The sequence below is a fragment of the Chiloscyllium plagiosum genome, unplaced genomic scaffold, assembly GCF_037043375.1.
Source record: "Chiloscyllium plagiosum isolate Xiang-an unplaced genomic scaffold, Cpla_swu_hap1 HiC_scaffold_7, whole genome shotgun sequence".
Taxonomy (NCBI): domain Eukaryota; kingdom Metazoa; phylum Chordata; class Chondrichthyes; order Orectolobiformes; family Hemiscylliidae; genus Chiloscyllium; species Chiloscyllium plagiosum.
Window position 1 is genome coordinate 57,881,432 of NW_028270145.1, and position 22,198 is coordinate 57,903,629.

The window sequence follows — 22,198 nt, forward strand, 5'->3', positions numbered from 1 at the left end:
TATGAGGGGATGTGGCACCTGGAATGAGATCAAGATTGCTCAGCCCCCCTCTTTCCGATCCAGCAAGTTTGGTTTGAGTGAAAGAGTGAGGGGCAGATTTAAAGCAGAGTGCATTTTAACTACCTTATCTTTCCGCCCTGCTACCTTCATGGATCTGTGGATAAGCACAAAGTCCCTTTGATCTTCCGTACTTTCTAGTGTCCTACTATTCATTGTGATGAATCTCATGCTATGTTAGCCCATCCCAAGTGTAATACCACACAATTTTCTGAGTTTAATTATTTTTATTACAGCTCTGCCTCCATGAGCAGTTTGTGGCTTTACTCCCAGAGTTTACAGCTATCTATCCTCCTCACTGTTTATTACTCTGCCCAATTTCATTTCATCTGCAAATCTCTTGATCATACTACCTACAATTAATTCCAAATCAATAACATACATCACAATCAGCAAGCATCCCATTGGAACCTCACGAGAAACAGATCTCCACAGTCCTATAAAATGTACAACTGGTGTGATGCTCCAGAAGGTTTGTGAGATCTCAGTCAAGCACATAACAATGACAAAGTCTCAATAATGTAAGCTTGCACCTAATGAATTTCAGAAATTATATGCGGGTATTAATCAAATAAATTAAAATGTTGTCATCAAGAAATGTAGCATGACTGTGTAAATTTAGCTTTTTATAAACAAATCTTCTTCCTGTAATAAAATCCAGCTAAGTTCCAAGTCCATGAGAAGTATGCACTCTGTGCTATCTCACTCAAGAAACTCTTTTTGCTGTGAATCCAGAGTTTATTCAGTCATCCAATTGTGCTTGACAAGAACATTTCCAGGTTCCATTAACAGAACTTGATTGTCTTAGTTATCATAAAGGCTAGCACATTGCATCCAAAGTTTTAACCAGAGACATAAGTGATCCAACCACATAATACTGAGGCTACAAGAGCAGATTAGAAGCTAATGAATCTGTGATGAGTAACTCACTTCAAAGCCCTGAAGCCTTTCCACTATCTATATAGGACAAGTCAAAAGTGTGATGGAATACACTCGACTTAGTGTAGCTACAACAGCTCTAAGAGCAGTTACAACATCACTCAAGAAATTTCAGTGGAACAAAGTTGCCTGCTTGATGAGCACACCATCCACCTCCTTAAGTATTTACTTCCTCCACCATTACAGCTGAAGTGTGTTACTTACCGCAGGGTTCAAACCCCAGTGCAAGGTGAGCAATTGGGGTCATGAGCTCTTCCACTCTAAGACAGCAATGATTACCCTGGACATGAATCTAGGTCTAATGGAAGGTGGTGATTCATCACTAGCTTCTCAGGGCTATAATTGCTGGCACTGACAGTGTCGTCCACATTCCGTGAACAAATTACTTTAAAATGCTGTGCTGTGTAAAATCTGCCAAACCTATGGAACAGATATTCATCAAATAGCTCTCAAGGAATTCTGAGGCTTATGGTGACAGCTATCCAGAGGTCAGGTACAATGGATTTGCTCAAACCTCATTTTGGGTGCATGACTTAAGCATTTAAAAAAAGAACAGTAGCTTGCAAATAATCTTCATTGTGTCCTTCACAAGCTGTAACGTTTACGCAAGAGGTTTCTGAATATATCTGATGAGCACACTTGCATTCAGATCTTTTATGACATCAATGACTAGTTTAGTGATATTCTGTACAAGCACGCCCTGTTTGTCCCAACAGAACCGTTAAAATGAAAAGAGTGCTCAATCTAAACAATTTACTCCTATGAACAATCTGAACAATGGTTATGGACAGACTTGCATTAAAAGGAGAGCTGACTGAGCTCTTTCCAAATTATGAGAGATCAAAAAAGCATCCTCTAAAACCTGACAAAGAAGGAAAGTCCATTGGAGCCAGATTGGTCACCTTCATGCTTGGTAGGATTAAAGGAGGAAACATCAATCAGTCTCAAGCTGGAGAAGATCTTTCTGTTGCTGACAAAAGAAGCAATGGACTGAACTTACAGGCCTTACATACAGAGTAGGCTAGAGACATGGCTGTTACAATAGTGAGAATTCTCAGGTTCATTGCTTCATTTGGATGGTAACCGGTTGAGTTTTATGTGAAACCCAATAAGGGATAAATGTAGTGGGCATCACATGGCTACATAAGTAATTGCTTTCACTCACGAGCTTCATTACAAACAACAGGTTTAAAGTCAAGTTCTGCACTGCAAGAATGTAGGAACATGAATACAAATATTTTCACGTACATGGTTACTAGAATATAACCTGCATTGTAAATTATTGAGGCAGAAATTTAAGCATTTAGAAGCAGTCTGAATAAATATTTGAAAAACGATATTATGAAAACATGCAGGAATTGGGAAAAATATAAATTTTAATTATAGTTGAAAAGCGAGCACTAGCATCGGGCAATGGGCAGATCTGCCTCTGACTCATGATTATTATGACTCAGATCCAGCAGGTGGCGTTTTGGCTGCACCATGCAGAGTTTGACAAAGGAACACCTACTTACAGGGCTTGCACCAGGAGGAGAAAAAATTGTCCTTCATGACAGATTTCATGAGGAACAGATGTGGCCCAAAGAGATCTAATTATTATAATCATCTTTACTAAAATATACACACTGGACAACTTTCAAACCGTTTTAGGGATAAGGTAAAGCAATGAGACAATAACACTTGTTATATTCTGAACTCACCAGTCCTGGACAGTTTTCATTAATGCACTCAGTGATGCATTGAATCATTAAATATTGAACTATACCAGAAGTTTTCAATTTATGCAATTCCATTGTTGAGAACAGTAGTTATCCTGCTGATAACAGGCATGATATATAACATACATGTTAACTTATTTTATTCATTTATCATTGCAAATCAGATTTTAATATCACACCTGACAATTTCAAATATTTGCAGCTCTTTCCGCCTGGATTGCATTGTCTAGAATATTAAAAAATTAGTAATTATTTTCCAGAATGTTGTATTTGCCATCTTTAACTGGATGGCAAGCTAGATGGTGGACAATTAGGAGGTTACTTCCCAGAAAATAGGCCTTGTGGGCTGGCTCCTGGTAAGTGAATGCTGAGGACCCTCATTTAGTCCCGAAGAACACAAAAAAATCCTACCCTCTGTTTCCTCAGTAGGAAAGGACAGCAATGGGAAACTATTGCTATCGTGCTGATATAGTTCTTTCTCTGACTTATATAGTTTTCTGCCAGCAGCCGAGTTTAATGCATTATATTGTAGTTCTAAAAATACAACCAATTGCAGTGTTCAATTTATAGGCTCTCTGACACATGAATTCAGGTCTCATTCTCTTCGCAGCTGTAACAGTGATTGGTATTTTTCATGACAAACCACATATTGATGGTATTTTCTACCAGTAGGATTGGTACTATGCCCACACATCTGCTATGGCTCCTCTGATTCTGATATCTAGGCATTGCCTTCTTTTAAGCATACTGTACACCTACTGGTACCTTGTTTTCAGATCCTTGGAACAGTTTATTATAGTAAAGGTGCTATATATATATGCGAGTTCTTTGTTTACAAGAGCGAGCAGTGTGCATTTTACTGTACAACAAATTCAAACTGTTAAACCAATGCTGACTTTGCAATGTTCAGGTTATTAGTCAACTATACAACTTAATGCCATGATGTTGAGTGAATATTTACAACATTTGTAATTCTCCTCAGAGTGCAAGACCATTTTTAAAAATAAAAAGGGTTGTTATCAACAGCATTGAATAAATATATCATAGCTTGCTTAAAACTTATCCTTCATCAACTTTACAAAAACAGATTATGTTATCACATTACTGTTAGTGAGAGGTTGCTGTGTTCAAATTGGTTGTCATGTTTCCTACATTATAACTGGTGGCTACATTTCAAAAGTATTTAATTGGCTGTAAACACTTAAGTGGTTGGAAAAAGCACTATACTAAGGTAAGTTTTTTATATGTATGAGGGATGAAAGTAATTAGCCAATTTCATTAATAGAATAAATACAATTCAATACTGAAACACCAAACAAGAGAAATTGTAATCGCAAGTGCAGAGAAGACAAAACAGTAACTCTGGAATCAGCACAGTCTCATTTTTGGAAGTTCTGAAAAGTCCAGTGGTGCTGCTTTTTTGTGGAAACAATATCAGTAGTTCCATCTCTTTAATACCATGGGATATTAAAGGCACTTGATAAATGAAATTCTTGCAATTCTTCCTAATGTAATTCAGGGTTGAAGCTTCTCCATAAAGTAACACCAAGGCATTAAAACATCCTGCTTGTTAACTGCTACTTTTGAGTGCAAATTACATTGTCAGTTAATTACAGAATCAAAGTACATTAATTAAAAGTTCCAACTGTGCTTTATGAACAGCTATTCACATGGGGATTTACTAATCAACTTGTGTTTTCACTATCCCAACATTTCAAATATTTAACAATAAACCTCCAAAAGATAACTGATAACTATCGACTGGTTCATTGAACATTAATTCAGATGTTTATTGATTCACAATCTGTAGTTGGCCAGTGGATGACCATTTTCCATCACAAAATATTTATTGCTAAGAGTACATACTGTAGAAAACATTTTGATATAGATCCTGTAAACATCTATTTGCACTTCCTGTCAACACTTCCCATTCCAAATTCCTATGCTCACAACGAAGATGGCCTCTGTGAAGTTTCACTATATTATTACACCTCACTGCCAGTAACTGTTTATTGGGAGATTATCATGGGTTTGTGATTACAAAAAGAACTGCACAGAAGAATTTTAGTGCAGTCTTGTATTTAAACCTTACTGACAAATGATCTTCTGCCATGGAGTGCCAAGTAATCATTCAACATCATACAATGCTCTGACTGATGGGAATTCATATACAGCGGAATCTCAATTATCCTGCATTCAATTAGCCAAATAACGGATTATCCGGCAAGATCACAAGGTCTCGATGCCTAGCTAAACTATGTTATCCGGCATTCGATTATCCAGAATTCGATTAACTAAATTAACTGCCCGCCTGTGTCCTTCAGATAATCAAGGTTCTTCTGTATTGCTTCTATATTTGGGAGGGTTTTCTGGTAATGACAACTAAGGAATTGTGACTTCCAATTTCTCACTGTTTCAATTTCAAACGGCACTTCTGGAATATCCATCCAGGCTATCCAAGCTCCCTGGCAAAGTTTGTGGCACCATGAACCTTGCTGATGTTTCAATCAATACTCTTATTATCAATGTTCTTATTCTCTCTCCCCCATCCTTCAGTCTCAATTCTCAGACTCTCTTTCCTACCTCTCTTGCCAGTTTTGCATGCCCTTTCCCACTTTAATGCCACATTCCCCACACCCCCACATTCACAGCCACACCAATTTTAAAGCCAAACCTATTTAAACAAGTGTGCATGAATTTAAGCGATGCTCCCCCCATGCATGTTGTGCCCACATTCATGGTGTTCATTCTAAATTGTCATGCTGCCTGGCTCAGAAAACTGTTCAGGACAGTGTCATATTAAATTAAGTACTTGATTCTCCTAATCAGCCATGTTCGTTGCCCACTGGAACACTTGCACTAATTCCTAGCTCCTTACAGAAAATACAAGAAGATACAATATCCACATATATTTGATGTTGCTGGCATAAACAGGACTGAGTGTTTGACTTAAATGCAACAATGAGGCAACAATCTATTTCAAGAACCCACACCACAAAATAAACAGGACATTTACCAGAGTGGTAAAAACAATGACTGCAGATGCTGGAAACCTGATTCTGGATTAGTGGTGCTGGAAGAGCACAGCAGTTCAGGCAGCATCCGAGGAGCAGTTGCTGCCTGAACTGCTGTGCTCTTCCAGCACCACTAATCCAGAATTTACCAGAGTGGTACAAGGGATGAACAATTTTTGAAGACACTGGAAAAACTACATCTTTTCTCATTAGAAAAGACTAAGTACATGTAGATGAGGGAGAGGGGGTGGTTGGTAGAGGTAATCAAAGGTTTCAATGATTTTAATACAGTGGGATTTAAAAATATAAGGGGAAACTGTTTCCAAAGACAGTATTAATGTGAATAAAAGGACCGAGTTAAGGTGTTTGGTGTATGAGGGCAACAATTTCTTTGTTACACATTGTTATAAGCTATAATGCACTACCGGAAAGCATGTTGAAAGCAGATTCAATAATAACTTTCAAAAGGAGAATTAATAAATTCTTGAAAAAGAAATATTTCCTGGGCTATGGGGAACAAGCACAGTTGGATAACATTACTCTGTAGTTAACCGCTGACTATGAACTCTAAGCATAAACAAGACTGAGCTGCCTATGCTTTGCGGAGCAGATAAGCAGCTTGTAGGAGTCCATATGATGTCCATGAGCTGCAGTTGTTTAGACTTCCCCAATTTCATCATTGACTACATTTATTGTATTACTGGAGCAAAACATAGATATATATCTATACAGATTTTGTTGTGAATGAATAATGGAATTCTAGTATGAGAGTAATGTGGTGTATGCTTCAACATTTTTTTCGAAAATTTTCTCCCATCTTCCTCTCTTGAGGAGTTTGAATGTTATTGCAGTACAGTTATGAAATATCTTACAATAAACTTAACCAAGTGGTCACTCTTCATTCAATAACCTAGTAGAAAGTGCTGGCCATGTATTTAATGACAGCAACATCTGCCAAAGCCCACATTTGTTCTTAAGGTTCATACAATTACAATTTCCAGCAGCAGCCAATGGATAGTGTTCAGGAGACGGAATCCTAACTAACTTTACACACCCTAATCTAGAGATGCTGAGGATAATGCTTCTGATTCTATTGCCAAGATGGTTTAGATCTGACAGCATAGAATGGGATCAAATGTCTCATCTGTACAATTCACTTCGAAGTTGCCTTTACTAACATGACCATACCAGAAGCAATATAACTAAGTGTCGAGTGATCTGCAGACTTCCATAAGTTAATGCACTGGGTATCACAGAGGTCAATTCGGAGAAACAATGTCAGGTGAGTTGTTGTAAAGGTAAGTTGAAATCTTTGCACTTAAGTTTACCTTACATTTTCTGTCCCATTTAGGTCTCCTCAGTATTGCCTAGCATGGTATATATAGCCTGTAACTGTCAATTGACCATTTAGTTTCTCTCTTTACTTGATATCAAACAATCATCAGTGCATTAGGTTTTTATACTGCTTGCCATGTATGTGCTGATTGACCAATAATTTCTGCATTGACCATGCTATTCAATCATCATGGTTGACATCAAATTTTGTCCCTGGCAAATTTGATAGTTCCTCCAGTTTTTGATAGTTCCTCCTCTGGTCCAAATGGTACACCTCACTACAATTTCCAGACTTTTCTGACCCGAAGACAGCTCTTCAACATTTTACTCACAGCTATCTATACTTCCTTTGGAAATGTTTTATATTCACTCTGAGAAAGTTGCAGGATGAACTGGATAAAAGCAAATTACTGCGGATGCTGGAATCTGAAAACAAATGAGAAAATGCTGGAAAATCTCAGTAGATCTGGCAGCATCTGTAAGGAGAGAAAAGAGCTGACGTTTTGAGTCTAACTGACCCTTTGTCAAAGCTATGACAAATGGTCAGCTAGACTCGAAACGTCAGCTCTTTTCTCTCCTTACAGATGCTGCCAGATCTACTGAGATTTTCCAGCATTTTCTCTTTTGGTTGCAGGATGAACTGGCTTTGTATCAGATATTTTCTGCAGTTATGGAGTTTCATATTATCCATCCTTTTAAGATTTCAGGTTCATGTATTATCAATGGTATGGCTACTCCTCTCACCTTCCTAAATAAACTATGCTGCATGGTTGGAACGCTCTAAGAAATTCTGATCTTTGGCAGATGTTTATGGAGTATTAATATTTCAGCAGTGAGCTGCGGAAGGTATTGGTAAAAAGGAAATAAAATGCAAAGATGGTGCAAGAATTAAACAGCAAAATAGGATTTTTAATTGTAAACCAAAATTGTCAATAAAGTTCAATAACAATAAGAATATAAGGAGAGCAGGAAAGGCTACAGATTATATTCCTATACCCATTTCATGTCAGCAATCTCAGTGCCAAGAGTTGCATCCATCTAGATTACATGAAGTGTTGCTTTACTGGACTTTTAACATACTTTCCCTGATAGCCTAAAAGATCTGTCAGGGAAAATTCCCCAGTATATGGACATGTAAAGCCAGCCTCACAAATCATTTTGTACTTTACTGAGGCTTGTACTAGGAGCAAAATATTCTAAAACTTACCCCAGAACATCTTCAAATCTACTTGTAGCTCTAAATTGAACGTCAGCTTCAGGCCATTTCAAAGCCTTGAAACATTTTATCTTACCTCCTTTGTGTGGGTATGAAATGACACTGACATATCGAGCAGAAGTTTCCTGTGCTCCACTCTTCGTACAAAATCTTGAATCCGTACTTCAAGGTGTCGGGCAGCTTTGTAGATCTCCTCAGGATCACATTCTCCAGTCTGAGCTAACTGTTCTGCTGCCTCCAGCAGCTTATCAGCATTTGTATAAGTATTCTAGTTAAAAATGGAAGAAAATTGAATGGATTTGTAATTCTAAAAGCTGTTGTGGCTGTTTACGTGCTCAGTAATACGCTTACAGATGATCTTTTTAGCCTAAAATAAATCACATTAATAATTTCCTTTAGAAAAATGGAGAGAAAAAAAAATCTGGCAAAACAGTCAGCACAGATTCCATTTTTCAACAGTTGGTACCAAACAGTATATAATTTAAAATGTAGCATTGCTCCACAACCAGATCGTCATGTACATGAACACAAAAGTGCATGCTTATCTATGAAATCCTTAGAATCTCCAACAGTTATCATGTGATTTGATTCTCTCAGCCTATTACTACAGCAATTCATCTTCAACACAGAAATATTTGCCCAAACAACTGTAACACCTTCGGGGTCTATCAGATAATGTGACATAGCAAGGATACATTTCCATACTAATAGGAAAAACAACCAAATTAACACAAATGTAAGAAACACACAAATACGATGCACTGATGTCCACAAAATTAATTCAATATTTCTGCATTTCAAAAGTACTTTACTCAGCATTTCAGAAAATTATGCTTGCTTTGTTATAGTTTTCCAGACATCATGGAGTTGAAATTTTCTCAGATCCTGAATCCTTGGTACAGCCTCATATACAGTGAACAACTTCCTTCAAAAAACTAGACATCTGTTGTCTCCTTTTGATCAACCACCTGATGTAAGCAACATTTCCCCAACTTGTGGAGTTACTGAATACTTCATCCTAAAACTTTACGTGAAGGCATATGGACTATATAATATTAATTCTGTTTAATTTACTAGTGTTGATTTACATTATAGGTAACTAGTAACATTTTAAAAGACGATTTAAAATAAAATCTAACATCAATTAAGAAAGCTGACTGGGCTTTAACATGTCCCAGGACACAGGTGAGTTACAGGGAGCTGGGCTGCTTCATATTTTTGAATATGCACAATTCTTCATAACCCAAAATAATGTACAAGAGCTATGGCTAATTTGAAAACAATTGTTATAAAAATTCTGCAAATCAATTGGCAAGTTTGTATGAACTTCTATATTTTTGATTTAAAACAACTTACAAAATGTTTGCTTTTGTCTCACCTGCCTCATTGTAACAACAAGGTCAATTGGGTCAGTTCTATTGAAGAGGCATTGGATTTGAAACATTAACTTTGCTTTCTTCCCACAGATATAGCCAGACCTGCTGAGTTTCTCCAGTAATGTCTGTTTCTGTTTCAGTCCAGCTCAGCCTGCTTCTGGAACTTTAACAGGAATTAAAACTAAATACATTACTTTGCTGTGGTGTCAACTAAACCCTGATTAACTGCATTAAGACATCCTTACTTCTCATCTCAAATCTGCTTGCAAGGAAGGCTAATATACCATTTGACTTTCTAATTAATTGCTGCACCTGTTTGCCTATTTATACTGACTTGTATGTAAGGACAGCCAGATCACTTTGGACACAGGAATAGAAGTAGACCATTCAGCCCCTCAAGTCTGTTTCACCATTCGAGGAAATCATGGCTATTCAGTGGCCTAACTCCATATACCTGCCACTAAAACAAAAATGCTCGAGAAACTCAGTCAGTCGAGCTGCATCTTTAGAGAGAAAGCAGATTTAGCTGGTCTATAGAACTCAGATTCCATTTTCTTTCAAATTTCCAATATCCGCAGTTCTTTTTTTTTGTCCTCCGTACCTGCCTTTGGCATATATCCCTTAATAACTTTGCTTAAAAAATAATTCTCTCTCTCAAATTTAAAGTTGACAACTGATGTAGAATCAACTGTCAGTTGTAGAATAGAGTTCCAAACCCCTACTACTCTTGCTTATAGAAGTGCTTCCTAACATATCTCCTGACTGGTCTGGCCCTAACGCTTAGACTATGCACCCAGTTCTGTTATCAGAGCAACCAGTGGAAATAATTTATATTTAGTTACCTTGTCTTTTCCTGTTAATATCTTTGAGACTTCGATCTGATCACCCCTTAACCTTCTAAATTCAAGATATTCAAAACCTAATTTGTTTATCTCTCCTCATAATTTAACCCCTGAAGTCCAGATATCATTCTTATAAATCCACGTTGTATTCCCTCCAAGGTCAAGGTATCCTTCCTAAAGTGTGATGCCCAGGTCTGCTTGCAGTACTCCAAGACATGTCTAAGTAGCATATAACTTCTGCGTCCTTATACTTCAGTCCTTTCGACATAAAAGGCTGCAATCCATTAGTCTTTTGATTATTTTCTATACCTGCCCATAGCATTTTACAAATCTATGCAACTGGACCCCCAAGTCTCTTTGGCTGTACACTATACTTAACCATATCATCTTGAAAGTACCCTAATCTTTCCTTTTACAAGCCCAAATGGGTAACCTCACACTTGTTTAGATTGAACTTCATCTACCACAGTTTTGGCAATTCATCTAGTCTATCAATATCCCTTTGTAATTTTAAGCTATTTTTAGGCTGTACATCCACATTTCCCAACATATCATCATTTCAATAATACTATGCCTTTCACACAGAAGTGTAATAACTCCATATTTAGCCACATTGTACTGCATCTGCCACATGAGTTCCCACTCACTCAAATTGTTTAAATCACTTACATCCTCAAAAGCTCCAATAGATCTGCTTTTCATAAATGCATGCTGGCTTTGACCAATCCATTAATTCACAACAACCATATACATCAATTAATAGATTCCACTCTACTTACCAAACCTATCCTAGCTGCTCCCTTGCCGACAACACTCTGCACTTAGTAACTGCTTGTGTGTAGAAATCAACAACTAATCTGTGAAGACTGCACCTCTGTTGCTTTTCTCTGGTTATGTTTTCAACATTATGTTTTTATCACAGATGCTTCATGTGAGAATCTTGTAATGCAGCCACACAGACTCACTATCTGAATCATTCACAGCAACTATTCCTCTGCTGGGTACTTGGCCAAGCAAGAATGGTTGCTGATGCATTGTCATCTGAATTTACACCTTGATTATTTCATTGCTCTGGAAAATTGGAACAGGGACTATATCCAAAACGAAGAAGGTAAACATTAGCAAATCTTTGGCTGTGCAATGGAATAGCAAGCTGCAATGTTTTGCGGATTGACAGCGTGTAACACAAAAAGTTAAAGACAAAGCAAAGAGGAAGGGAAGATACCAACAAATGTCCTATGCCTCCACGCATGACACCTCCATGCTGGTGGTTGTATGATTTCTGATCTAAGAGAGGTCTCTTTCATGGGAACAAGTGTTAGCATGTGATGGGATCCCATAATGTGGTGTGCAGCTTCTTCCTGTTATGTGCTAGCTTTCACACAAGGGGTGAACATTGATTAGCATGTGTCTTTTGCCAAATCCTCAATCTTCATGATATTTTAATAAACATATCACATGATGCATGATAAACACTTAGTGGGTGGCATGGTGACACAGTGGTTAGCACTGCTGCCTCACAGCGCCAGAGACCCGGGTTCAATTCCTGCCTCAGGCGACTGACTGTGTGGAGTTTGCACATTCTCCCCATGTCTGCATGGGTTTGCTCCGGTTTCCTCCCACAGTCCAAAAAACAAAATGTGCAGGTTAGGTGAATTGGCCATGCAAAATTTCCCGTAGTGTTAGGTGAAGGGATAAATGTAGGGTGGGTTGTGCTTCGGCGGGTCGGTGTGGACTTGTTGGGCCGAAGGGCCTGTTTCCACACTGTAAGTAATCTAATCTAGTGATTCAGATTCAGAATGAACTGCAGCATTTCAGGCTATGAGTATAAGATCATAAGAAACAGGGGTAGAATGAGGGCATTTGGCCCACTGAGCTTGCTCTGCTAATCAATAATCCTGGCTGATCTGATCAAGACCTTAATGATACTTCTTTTCCTGTGCCCAACAACCAATGATTCTCGTGTCAATCAAACTAATTCACCCATGAATATATCTCTGGAAAAGAATTCCAAAGACTAGCCATTAAAAAAAGGAGATTCTGTGAAGTCATATTTAGTCTTATAGACAGTACACCAAATAAAGTGAGGAGTATTAACAGGCTCAAGGCAATTATTGAATCCACTTGGGTTCAGCAGAAGTATGAGTGAGTTAAAGGTGATTCCTGTCTCAGCACCCTTGATGTCATTACTGACTTCCTTTCTGGACAACAGCCAGATCCTGGGGATAATATGTTCATGCTGACATATTGTTTCACACTTCACCCTGCCCGCTCACCAATTTCCTTTGGCAAACAGCAGTCTTCCAAAGAGAAAAGGACCTCTGCTCCATTCTGAAATTCTCCCACCAGGCTCTCTGTGGTTGTACCTGAGAAGAACTCAGGACTTCTACTGATTGTAACCAGGTAGACCTTGTTAACTATGAGATTCTTGATTGAGGTTGTTAACCTGGGCCAATCAGGAAAGCCTTGGCTGATCAACATAACCAGGAGATTAGAATCTCCTCAGGTGAGGACTGACTCTGAGCTGGCTGGCCACAACCACTTTACTGTGCACTAATAAATAAAAGGTGACTTTATGACACAACACTGGTCTCTGTGCAGTTATTTCAGTGCCTATGGGAGAAAACAGGACATGCATGAAGAACATTCACTTGCAATAGTCATCTTGGAGTTAGGGTAAGCATTTCTGGGATTATGCCTCTATTTGGGAAGCTTGATTCATTTGACCCTGCTGTCAAAGACTGGGCCCAGTATGTGGAAAGAATGCAATATCTTTTCCTAGCAAATAACATTGGGACAGATGAAAAGCGATAAGTAATCTTTCTGACTGCATGTGGACCCACAGCATTTTCAGTTATAAGGGCACTTAGCTTCCCCAGAGGCACCAAACACTGAAACCTTCCAAGAGTTGACAGAGTTGGTTAAGGAATATTATGGCTCCAAACCTCCTCTAATCCTGAGACACTGTTGATTTTATTCGGCTGTTAGAGAATTGGGGGAATCCGTATCGGGATTTTTGATGAGGTTACCATGACTAGCAGAGTCATATGATTTTGGGTTAATCCTGAATGAGATGTTGAGAGTTAAAAATCACACAACACCAGGTTATAGTCCAACAGGTTTAATTGGAAGCACACTAGCTTTCGGAGCGACGCTCCTTCATCAGGTGATTGTGGCGGGCTCGATCGCAACACAGAATTTATAGCAAAAATTTGCAGTGTGATGTAACTGAAATTCTACATTGAAGAATTGATTGTCTGTTAAGCCCTTCATCTGTTGGAATACAGTGATAGTTTCACTTCTTTCATGTGTAAATCACCAAAACCCTTTTTTTTAAAGTTGCATTCTCGGGTTAGCTGTTAACAATGGTGATAGCTAGACAATATGTTGAAGGTGTTAGCCCCCTGTGTTCTCTGTCTATGACCTGATGTTTAGATTGATTCTAATCTAAAAAGTGAGATAACAGAGTTTTGCATAAATTCATTCGGTTTTTGAGCTCAGAGTTCTACATGAATGTATGCAGTTTTTGAGCAAAGTGCAATGTAGCTCTGCAAGTACAAAAAAATTCACCACACAAAATATATGTGTGCATGTGGGTCTTTGTCTGTCTGTGTGTGTGTCTGTCTGGGGTGGGGGTTGTGAGTGTGAGAAAGTGTGTGTGTGTGTGTGTAGTGAGTGCAGAGTGTCTTAAGTCTGTGAGGGGGTGCATGTGTGGGAGTGTGTGTGTGTCTATAAGGGTGTGTGTGGGCGTCTGTGTGCACGTCTGTGTGTACCTGTGTCCATGCGTACGTGACAGTGTGTGTGTGTGTAGGAATACGTGTGTGTGTGTGTGTGTGTGTGTAGTGCAATGGTGATCACCTGTAATGTGACATGAACCCAAGGTCCCGGTTGAGGCCCTCCCTATGGGTACCGAACTTAGCTATTAGCCTCTGCTCGGCCACTTCACCCCAGTCCAACACCGGCATCTTCGAGAGATGTTGAGAGACTGTTTGGCATGTAGGATTAAAATGTAACCAAGCAGAAACACTTACTAACTGAAGCCCAACTAGACTTCAAACAGGCTCTGTAGCTGGCCTTGTCATGAGAGAATGCGGCAAGTGGAGCATGGACATCCCAATGGAAGTGGACCCTTAAACTGTCTAACTGAGCCTGGGGAAAACCACTTGAGTGCAGGCAATCACAGAGCTTCATACAGGGCATGTCCTGAGCAGAGAGACACTAGGCCAAAGCAGAACATCAGCCAAGTGGCCAAACAGTTCTTCAGGATCTGGGCCGGCAAGCCATTGGTTGCTGCCAGTATGTGGACTCAAGACAGCAAGGAGTCTTGGTCTGACTTGAGCAGGAAAACTTATAGGCTGTTACCCAGAACAGTGCACACACTGGTCAGTTACTCTACATGTACCCTTTACATGCTGCCCTTTATGAAGTTGGACATGAGCCACACCTATTTGCAATTGTGACTGGATGAGGAGTCCCATAAGTACACAACAATTAATACCAACAAGGGTTCATATCAGCATACAAGACTGCCATTTGGGATATCATCAGCTTGCACTCTTTTCCAGAGGACCACGGAGAACATTTAAAAGGCCACTTATCTGGATGATGTACTAATAACATGGAAGACCAATAAAGATGAATTGGAGAACATGGACACAGCGCTTAAACATTTCTCCCAGGTGGTCATATACCTTAGAAGTGAAAACAAAGTGTATTCCAGGCACCCCAGTGACCTATTTCGCTACAGAGTCAACAGAAGTTACACTCGTGAGAAGAGAAAGTGAGGGTGATCAACGGAGCCCCATCTCCCACGTCTGTACCGGAGCTTAGGTTTTTCCTTGGGTTAGTGAATTAATACGGAAAATTCATACATAAACTGGCCTCCATTTTGGCACCCTTACACCTGCAATTGAAAAAGGGTGAGCCTTCGAAAGGGTCACAGAGCCAAGAAGCATCCTTTAGGGAAGTTAAAAAGCAGCTATCGTCATCTAAGATGTTGGCCCACTATGATACCAAGTGAGATCTAGCTGACAAGTGATGCCTCCCCGTAAGGTATTGGGGTAGTGTTGGCTCACCGGTGGGCCAATGGACAGGAACACCCAATAGTGTGTGCTTCCCGGACTAGAAAGTTTGATGGTCGTCTTTGGAAGTTCCACCAGTACCTTTACGGATGGGAATTTGTTATAGTAACAGATCACAAATGCCTGCAAGGGCTACTGAAGGAAGACAAGGCGGTGCTGCCCATAGTTTCCAGTAGAATTCAGTGTTGGGCCTTTATTCTCAGCACCTTACAAGCACAAGTTAGAACACAATCCAGGAAGCCAAGTGGCTAATGTGGATGTCTTGAGCTGCCTCCCACTGGTGGATACTCCTCTGCTGATGCCTTCCCTGGGAGATTCTGTTTTGGTTTTGAACTTTCTGGACACCTTTCCACTCACCACAAACAATACCCGACTGTGGACACAAAAATATCCTGTCCTAGCAAACTAAAACAGCTGGTGATGATAAGGGTAGCAGAAGGACCATTGCAACCCAGATTGAAACCTTTCTGCACCCGGTGAGACCAGGATGGTATACTACTGTGGGGAGAAAGGGTGATTATCCCAAGTAAAGCTCATGGCCAAATACTGGCTGAATTCCACCAGGGTCATCCAGGAGTTTCCAAGATGAAGATACTGGCAAGAAGCTATATCTGGTGAGCAGGGTTGGATGCTGACATAGCTGCGATGGTGGGGTAATACCCAGGGTGCCAACAAAAACAAATGAATGCCACCAGTGGCACCTCACATTCATGGGAATGCCAGGTAAACCCTGGATTCAGTTGAATGTCAAGTATGCCTGTCTTTTCATGTGCTCAATGTCCCTGGTCAGAGTGGATGCCTATTCAAAGTGTTTGGCATGCATAAAGATCGTTCAGCAAACTCTGAGCTGAGAGTTGAGAAGGTGTGAGCATTGTTCATAATATAGGTATTGTTCACAGACAATGGGACATCATTTAACAGCAGGGAGGTAGTTTGAATATTCTTAAGGTCCATTGGCATTCAGCATATAAGGACAGCCGTTTTCAAATGTTGAAGGCAAGCTTAAACAAGCAGCCCACATATTCAATTGAGATGAAACTGTCCTGGTACCTGTTCAATTGTAAATCCATTTCACATGCGACAACAGGGATAGCTCCAGCAGAGTTGCTGATGGAGAGAAGACTCTGCACCAGGTTAAACCTGATATTAGTTTTGCTTTACATTACAAAATGCTGTGCCAGAACTGTAACAAACACTACATTGGACAAACAGACAGAAAACTGGCCACCAGGATACATGAAGATCAACTTGCCACAAAACATGGCCCTCTTTCACTAGTATCCTTTCATTCAGGTAAGGAAGGATACCACGTCGACAGGGACAACACATCCATCCTAGGACAAACAGAGACATGCACGAGAATTCCTGGAAGCATAGCATTCCAACCGGAACTCTATCAACAAACACACTGACTTGGACCCCATTTTGCACCCTCTGAGAAAAAGAACAGGAAATGACATCACAACAGGATATATTACCACCAACCCAAAAAAACCCAAACATATAAATAGAAAGCAGGAATTATCAGCAATACTTTGTCCGGAGGCTCACTGAAGACGTTACCAAGTATGGTAATGAAATGTCTTTAAATGAACCTTCCAGCTCAGCGAGGAAACCGACATCTAGGTGATCACCTGAAAGCCATTACCTCACAAACAGGTAGGAACAAAATATACCTAGCCCCTCAGAACAGTCCGAACAGTAAGCAGCAACCGCAGATGTTCCCCCTCCTTCTAGTGTTGAGGAAACCTTAGAGTCCAAAATGGATGTGGCCTCAATAGCGTTGCCACCAGAAGAAGGGAGAAGACTCTTCTGAGGTTTTATGGATGGGCCAGAATCCAGTACACACCACCTTTGTCTGAGTCTGAGGTGAAGGAACTGGACCTGGGCAAAACCATCTCAAGAAAAGCTACAAGTGAAAGACCAGGCCAATATCTCCGGATGTAGGAGTCAGAGGGATGTAGTGATTGAAACCACATGGACCTCATTAACTACGAGATTCTTGATTGGCCCAGGTTAACAACTCCAAACAGGAAAGCCTTGTCTCACCAATAGAGTCAGGAGATTAGAATCTCCTCAGTTGAGGACTGACTCAGAGCTGGCTGGCCACACAGCCAGTATTTACTGCTGTTGGTTTTTGTTTTTAAGGGAACTGATTCCTGAACTGGCTGATCTACACAGCCAGTTTTATACTGATATTTCTTTATTGAGGACTGATTTCTGAACTGGCTGATCTTTACAGTCAATGTGCTACAGTGTATTTCAGTTCTCATTTGGGAACTGTTGTTTCATTGGCTGGCTACAGCCTGTGTGTTACTCTTTGTTTTTGGTTTATTTTGAGAAAGGGCTATGCTGATTTTGTGGCAGGGCTTAGCCATTGACATATGGCTTTTTAGTGTCTGCACTTGCCTTTTTGCATGTGTTTTCACTATTTGGTGTTTGGACTGATCCCCTGTGAGTCAACTGCACCTTTCCAGATGAACTGTTCCTCCATGGGTAGGCCTGGCCCTCTGTGGGTGGACTAGGTCTCTGTAAAGACTGAAAACCTGTGTGTGCACTGGGAGGTGAGCATTTGATGCACACTGGAGTTGACCCTGCCTTCAAAAGTAAACTGAGCCCCTGTGAGTTAACTGCACCTTTACAATGAACTGTATTCCTGTGAGTGGGCCCAGTCCTCTGTGGACAGACCAGGCCTCCATGGAGACTGAACACCTGTGTGTGTGCTGTGGGGTGTGCATTTGCTGCTTTTGGGCCGGGACTCTTTGGTTGTGGACTCTGTTCCTGGTAAGTGGGGACATTGTTTTTGGTCACTGACTGCTTTTTTGCTTGTTGGGTTTATCACCTGCGTTGTCTTGTGTGTCCTTGGGTCTGGCAGGCTTTAGTGTGAGATGGGAGGCTCATATGTCATCCTGAAAGCTGTCACCCCGAGAGCTGGCAGGGGTTAGGCTGCCCTGTGAACCAGAAGGTGAGAGGCTTCTCTGAGAGTCGGAAGGTGGGTAGACCACCACGACGCCACTCGGCTCGAGAGCCAGAAGATGAGAAGGCCGTCTTGAGTGCTGTTGTCCTGAGAAGGGAGCGGGATGGGCTGTCCTAGCGGTGACTGGAAGATGTGGTGGGGCGGCCAAGAGCTAGAAGGTATGTGGGCGACTTGGTGGTGGGACCCAGCCTCTGTGCAGTTATTTCAGGATGCAACTGTAAATATTCTTGCTTGTAAATATCTTCCTCTACAGTTTCAAAGTAGTGCTTCTCTGATTTTGACACAAAATTGCACTTCCCATTGAAGCTGCTGCTAGCCCTTGTCTCTGGAAAACTAGGAGTAACTTACAAGTTGGTGAGAAAGCCAAACTAATTTCTCTGGGTACCTTGTTCTGCCCAACTCCTGCCAGTTTACCTAAACTGAACCCCATTGCCTCCAAGGCTTCTGATGTGCAACAAAGTAAAGAATGCATTAAATAGGGCACTTATTAACAAAAAAATGAGTATTTAATTTAATAAAATAAACATTTTTAGACTCCGTCAATGAACAAAGTGCTGTCAGAAATGATAAAGACTCCAATAATCAAAGAAATGTTCACTAAATTAAATGTAAGAGCATGAAGAAATGAAGTCTCTCGCTGAATGATTTTAGACAATTTGAAGTTAGCAAGGCCATGGTGTGTTGAATTCATTGACTATTGGGAGTTATTTGACTATTCCAGACTGACATTTGAGGACAGTCTTGACTGTGTGTTATACAAGTATTTCGTTTAATTGCTTATTTCCTTCAGAAAGTATTCCATTGTTATAATGAGAAAACCAAGACTTATAAACCAGTAATAACATAGAGATTTAAAGTATTGCTAATTATTTATAATTTAAGTCTTAACAAAGTGTTATAAGATGAGCTATAATTCTCACCTGAGCTACTTCTTCAAAATCATCATGCCTCTTCTGAAGAGCCCGAGCTCTATGAAGTGACTTCCCAACCCCAGTGTGTTTACTTAGAAATGCTTCCCCATGGTTTTCTATCCAGTCTAAAACCTGGAATAATAAAACAAAAATGGTAAGATACAGCAGCAAGACAACGAACAGAAGTAAACCACTGAAGTGCATCATGCTGCACACCTTTTTTTATAACTTAATATATTTGATTAAGAGGATGTTGTAATCAGTTCACCAGAAATCCATAATTGGGAGAAGTTGATTTTGGAATAGCAATTTGTATGAAGGACCAACTAATTGAATCCCAAGAGAAATGAACTGCCAGGTTTGACAACCAGGTAGCTGTATACTGTTCACTATGCAAGACAAAGAAAGGTATCTGGAGATTACTGCAGTATTTTGTCGGTTCTTAGTATTATCATTTTTCTCCTATTTCAGTCAATCTTTAACAACCACCAAATACTGTAATAAGACCAAAACAGAATGGTAAAGATCCCTCTTCAGACATTTGTTTTATTCCATGTCTCTGTAAGATGTTTCTTGTTACTGACAGGCAGTGGAATAACATAAGCACATTATTTTACACATTAATATTAAATATGTATTCAAACAATAAATATATTTATTACAGAATTATATTTATTTAATCATTATTAACTGGTCACACAGAAGAAAATAATAGATAATTTTCAAGTGCACTGCAAACATAATTAATACTATGCTTTTCACATCGTTGTTTCATTATTTTATTTCTACTAACTACAACAGTTAGCAGAGAAGGGGCTAAATTTTCACCATGGGAGCAGGAATCCCGAATCAGAAAATCTTCTGACTTGGCAGACGCATCTCTCTGGAAACAACCCACACAGGCACAAGTTGTGCTTCGGGGAGGGGGTGGGAATGGTGTTGACGGCACAGAGCATTCAGGAGGCAGCCACAGGAGTGGCTGAGTGCAGAGGTGTGCTAGTTAGAAAGCCTGGCTCAGTTTTCTGAGACTTCAGACAAATTACACAATTAGGCTCACTAGCTTTCAACTCTCACCACACCCATCACGAACAACTCCACTCATTACTCTTCTTTGCCCCATGCTACTTCTGTAGCCAATCACCATGTATAGAAACTAAGGACAGATCTTAGCAGTCACGTGAAAAATATTTTTAGAGTCACAGAGTCAAAGAGATGTACAACATGGAAACAGACCCTTCAGTCCAACTCGCTCATGCCAACCAAATATCCCAACCTAATCTAGTCCCAGATGCCAGCATTTGACCCATATCCCTCTAAACCCTGTCTATTTATATATACCTATCCAGACAGTTTTTAAATGTAATTGTACCAGCCTCCACTGCTTCATCTGGCAACTCATTCCATAACATACAACTCTCTGTGTGAAAAAGTTGCGCCTGAGGTCCCTTTTAAATCTTTCCTCACTCATCCTAAACCTATGCCCTCTAGTTCTTGACTCCCCCCCCCCACCACCACCACTGCGGAAAAGCCTTTGTCTATTTACTCAATCCATGCCCCTCATGATTTTATAAACCTCTGCAAGGCTATCCCTCAGCCTCTGACACTCCAGGGAAACCATCCCCAGCCTATTCAGCCTCTTCATATAGCTCAAATCTTCCAACTCTGGCAACATCCTTGTAAATCTTTTCTGAACCTTTTCAAGTTTCACATCATGTTCTGATAGACGGGAGACCAGAATTGCATGCAATATTCCAAAAGTGGCCTAACCAATGTCCTGTATAGCCATAACATGACCTCTCAACTCCTGTACTCAATGCTCTGACCAATAAACCAAATGCCCTCTTCACTATCCTATCTACCTGTGACTCCACCTTCAAGGAACTGTGAACCTACACTCCAAGGTCTCTTTGTTCAGGACCTTATCATTAAGTATATAAGTCCTGCTCTGATTTGCTTTTCCACAATGCAGCACCTCACACTTATCTAAATTACAATCCATCTGCCACTCCTCAGTCCATTGGCCCATCTGATCAAGATTCCGTTGTACTCTGAGGTAACCTTCTTCATTGTCCATAACACCTCCAATTTTGGTGTTACCTGCAAACTTACTAAGTATACCTCCTGCGTTCACATCCAAATTACTTACATAAATGATGAAAAGTAGTGGAACCAGCAACGATCCTTGTGGCACATCACTGGTCACAGACCTCCAGTCTGAAAAGCAATCCTCCACCACCACCTTCTGTCTTCAACCTTCGAGCCAGTTCAATGTCCAAATGGCTAGTTCTCCCTTTATTCCATGAGATATAACCTTGCTAACCAGTCTCCCATGAGGAACCTTATTGAATGCCTTACTGAAGTCCATATAGATCACATCCACTGCTCAGCCCTCATCAATCCTATTTGTTACTTTTTCAAAAAACTTTTCTTCAGAAGTAAATTTGGATTCAATAACCACATCAAAGACAATTAATTCTTTAATATTTACTTAAAGCCAGAAATCAAAATATGATCTCAGCCGTTCCCCCTCACCGCTTTAGGTAATTTTGGAGTTTTTGAAACTGACTCAAGTATTCAGAGTGGGATTAGTTATATTAACCCTCTTTGTGAAATGTCAACAATGAAATCTATTGAAACTGCAGAATCAGATGGCAATGGATTTTCTAAGCTAAATCAGATGGTCAATCAATGCACTTGAACAGTAGCTATTTTCTTTCACTCTAACCACCGGC

At 40.1% G+C, this 22,198-nt stretch overlaps 1 protein-coding gene across 10 annotated transcripts in view; it reads right to left on the reverse strand.

The window, feature by feature from the left end:
* The window catches only part of kalrna (kalirin RhoGEF kinase a), a 734,910-nt gene that overhangs the window by 326,966 nt on the left and 385,746 nt on the right, over positions 1-22,198 (reverse strand). For all 10 annotated transcript variants that reach the window (XM_087989060.1, XM_043693728.2, XM_043693729.2 and 7 more), the window contains exons 10-11: positions 19,476-19,598; positions 8,356-8,547 (exon numbers count right to left, since the gene is read on the reverse strand). In XM_087989060.1, the coding sequence (XP_087845186.1) occupies positions 8,356-8,547; positions 19,476-19,598 (315 nt within the window). The remainder of the gene's footprint in view (positions 1-8,355; positions 8,548-19,475; positions 19,599-22,198) is intronic.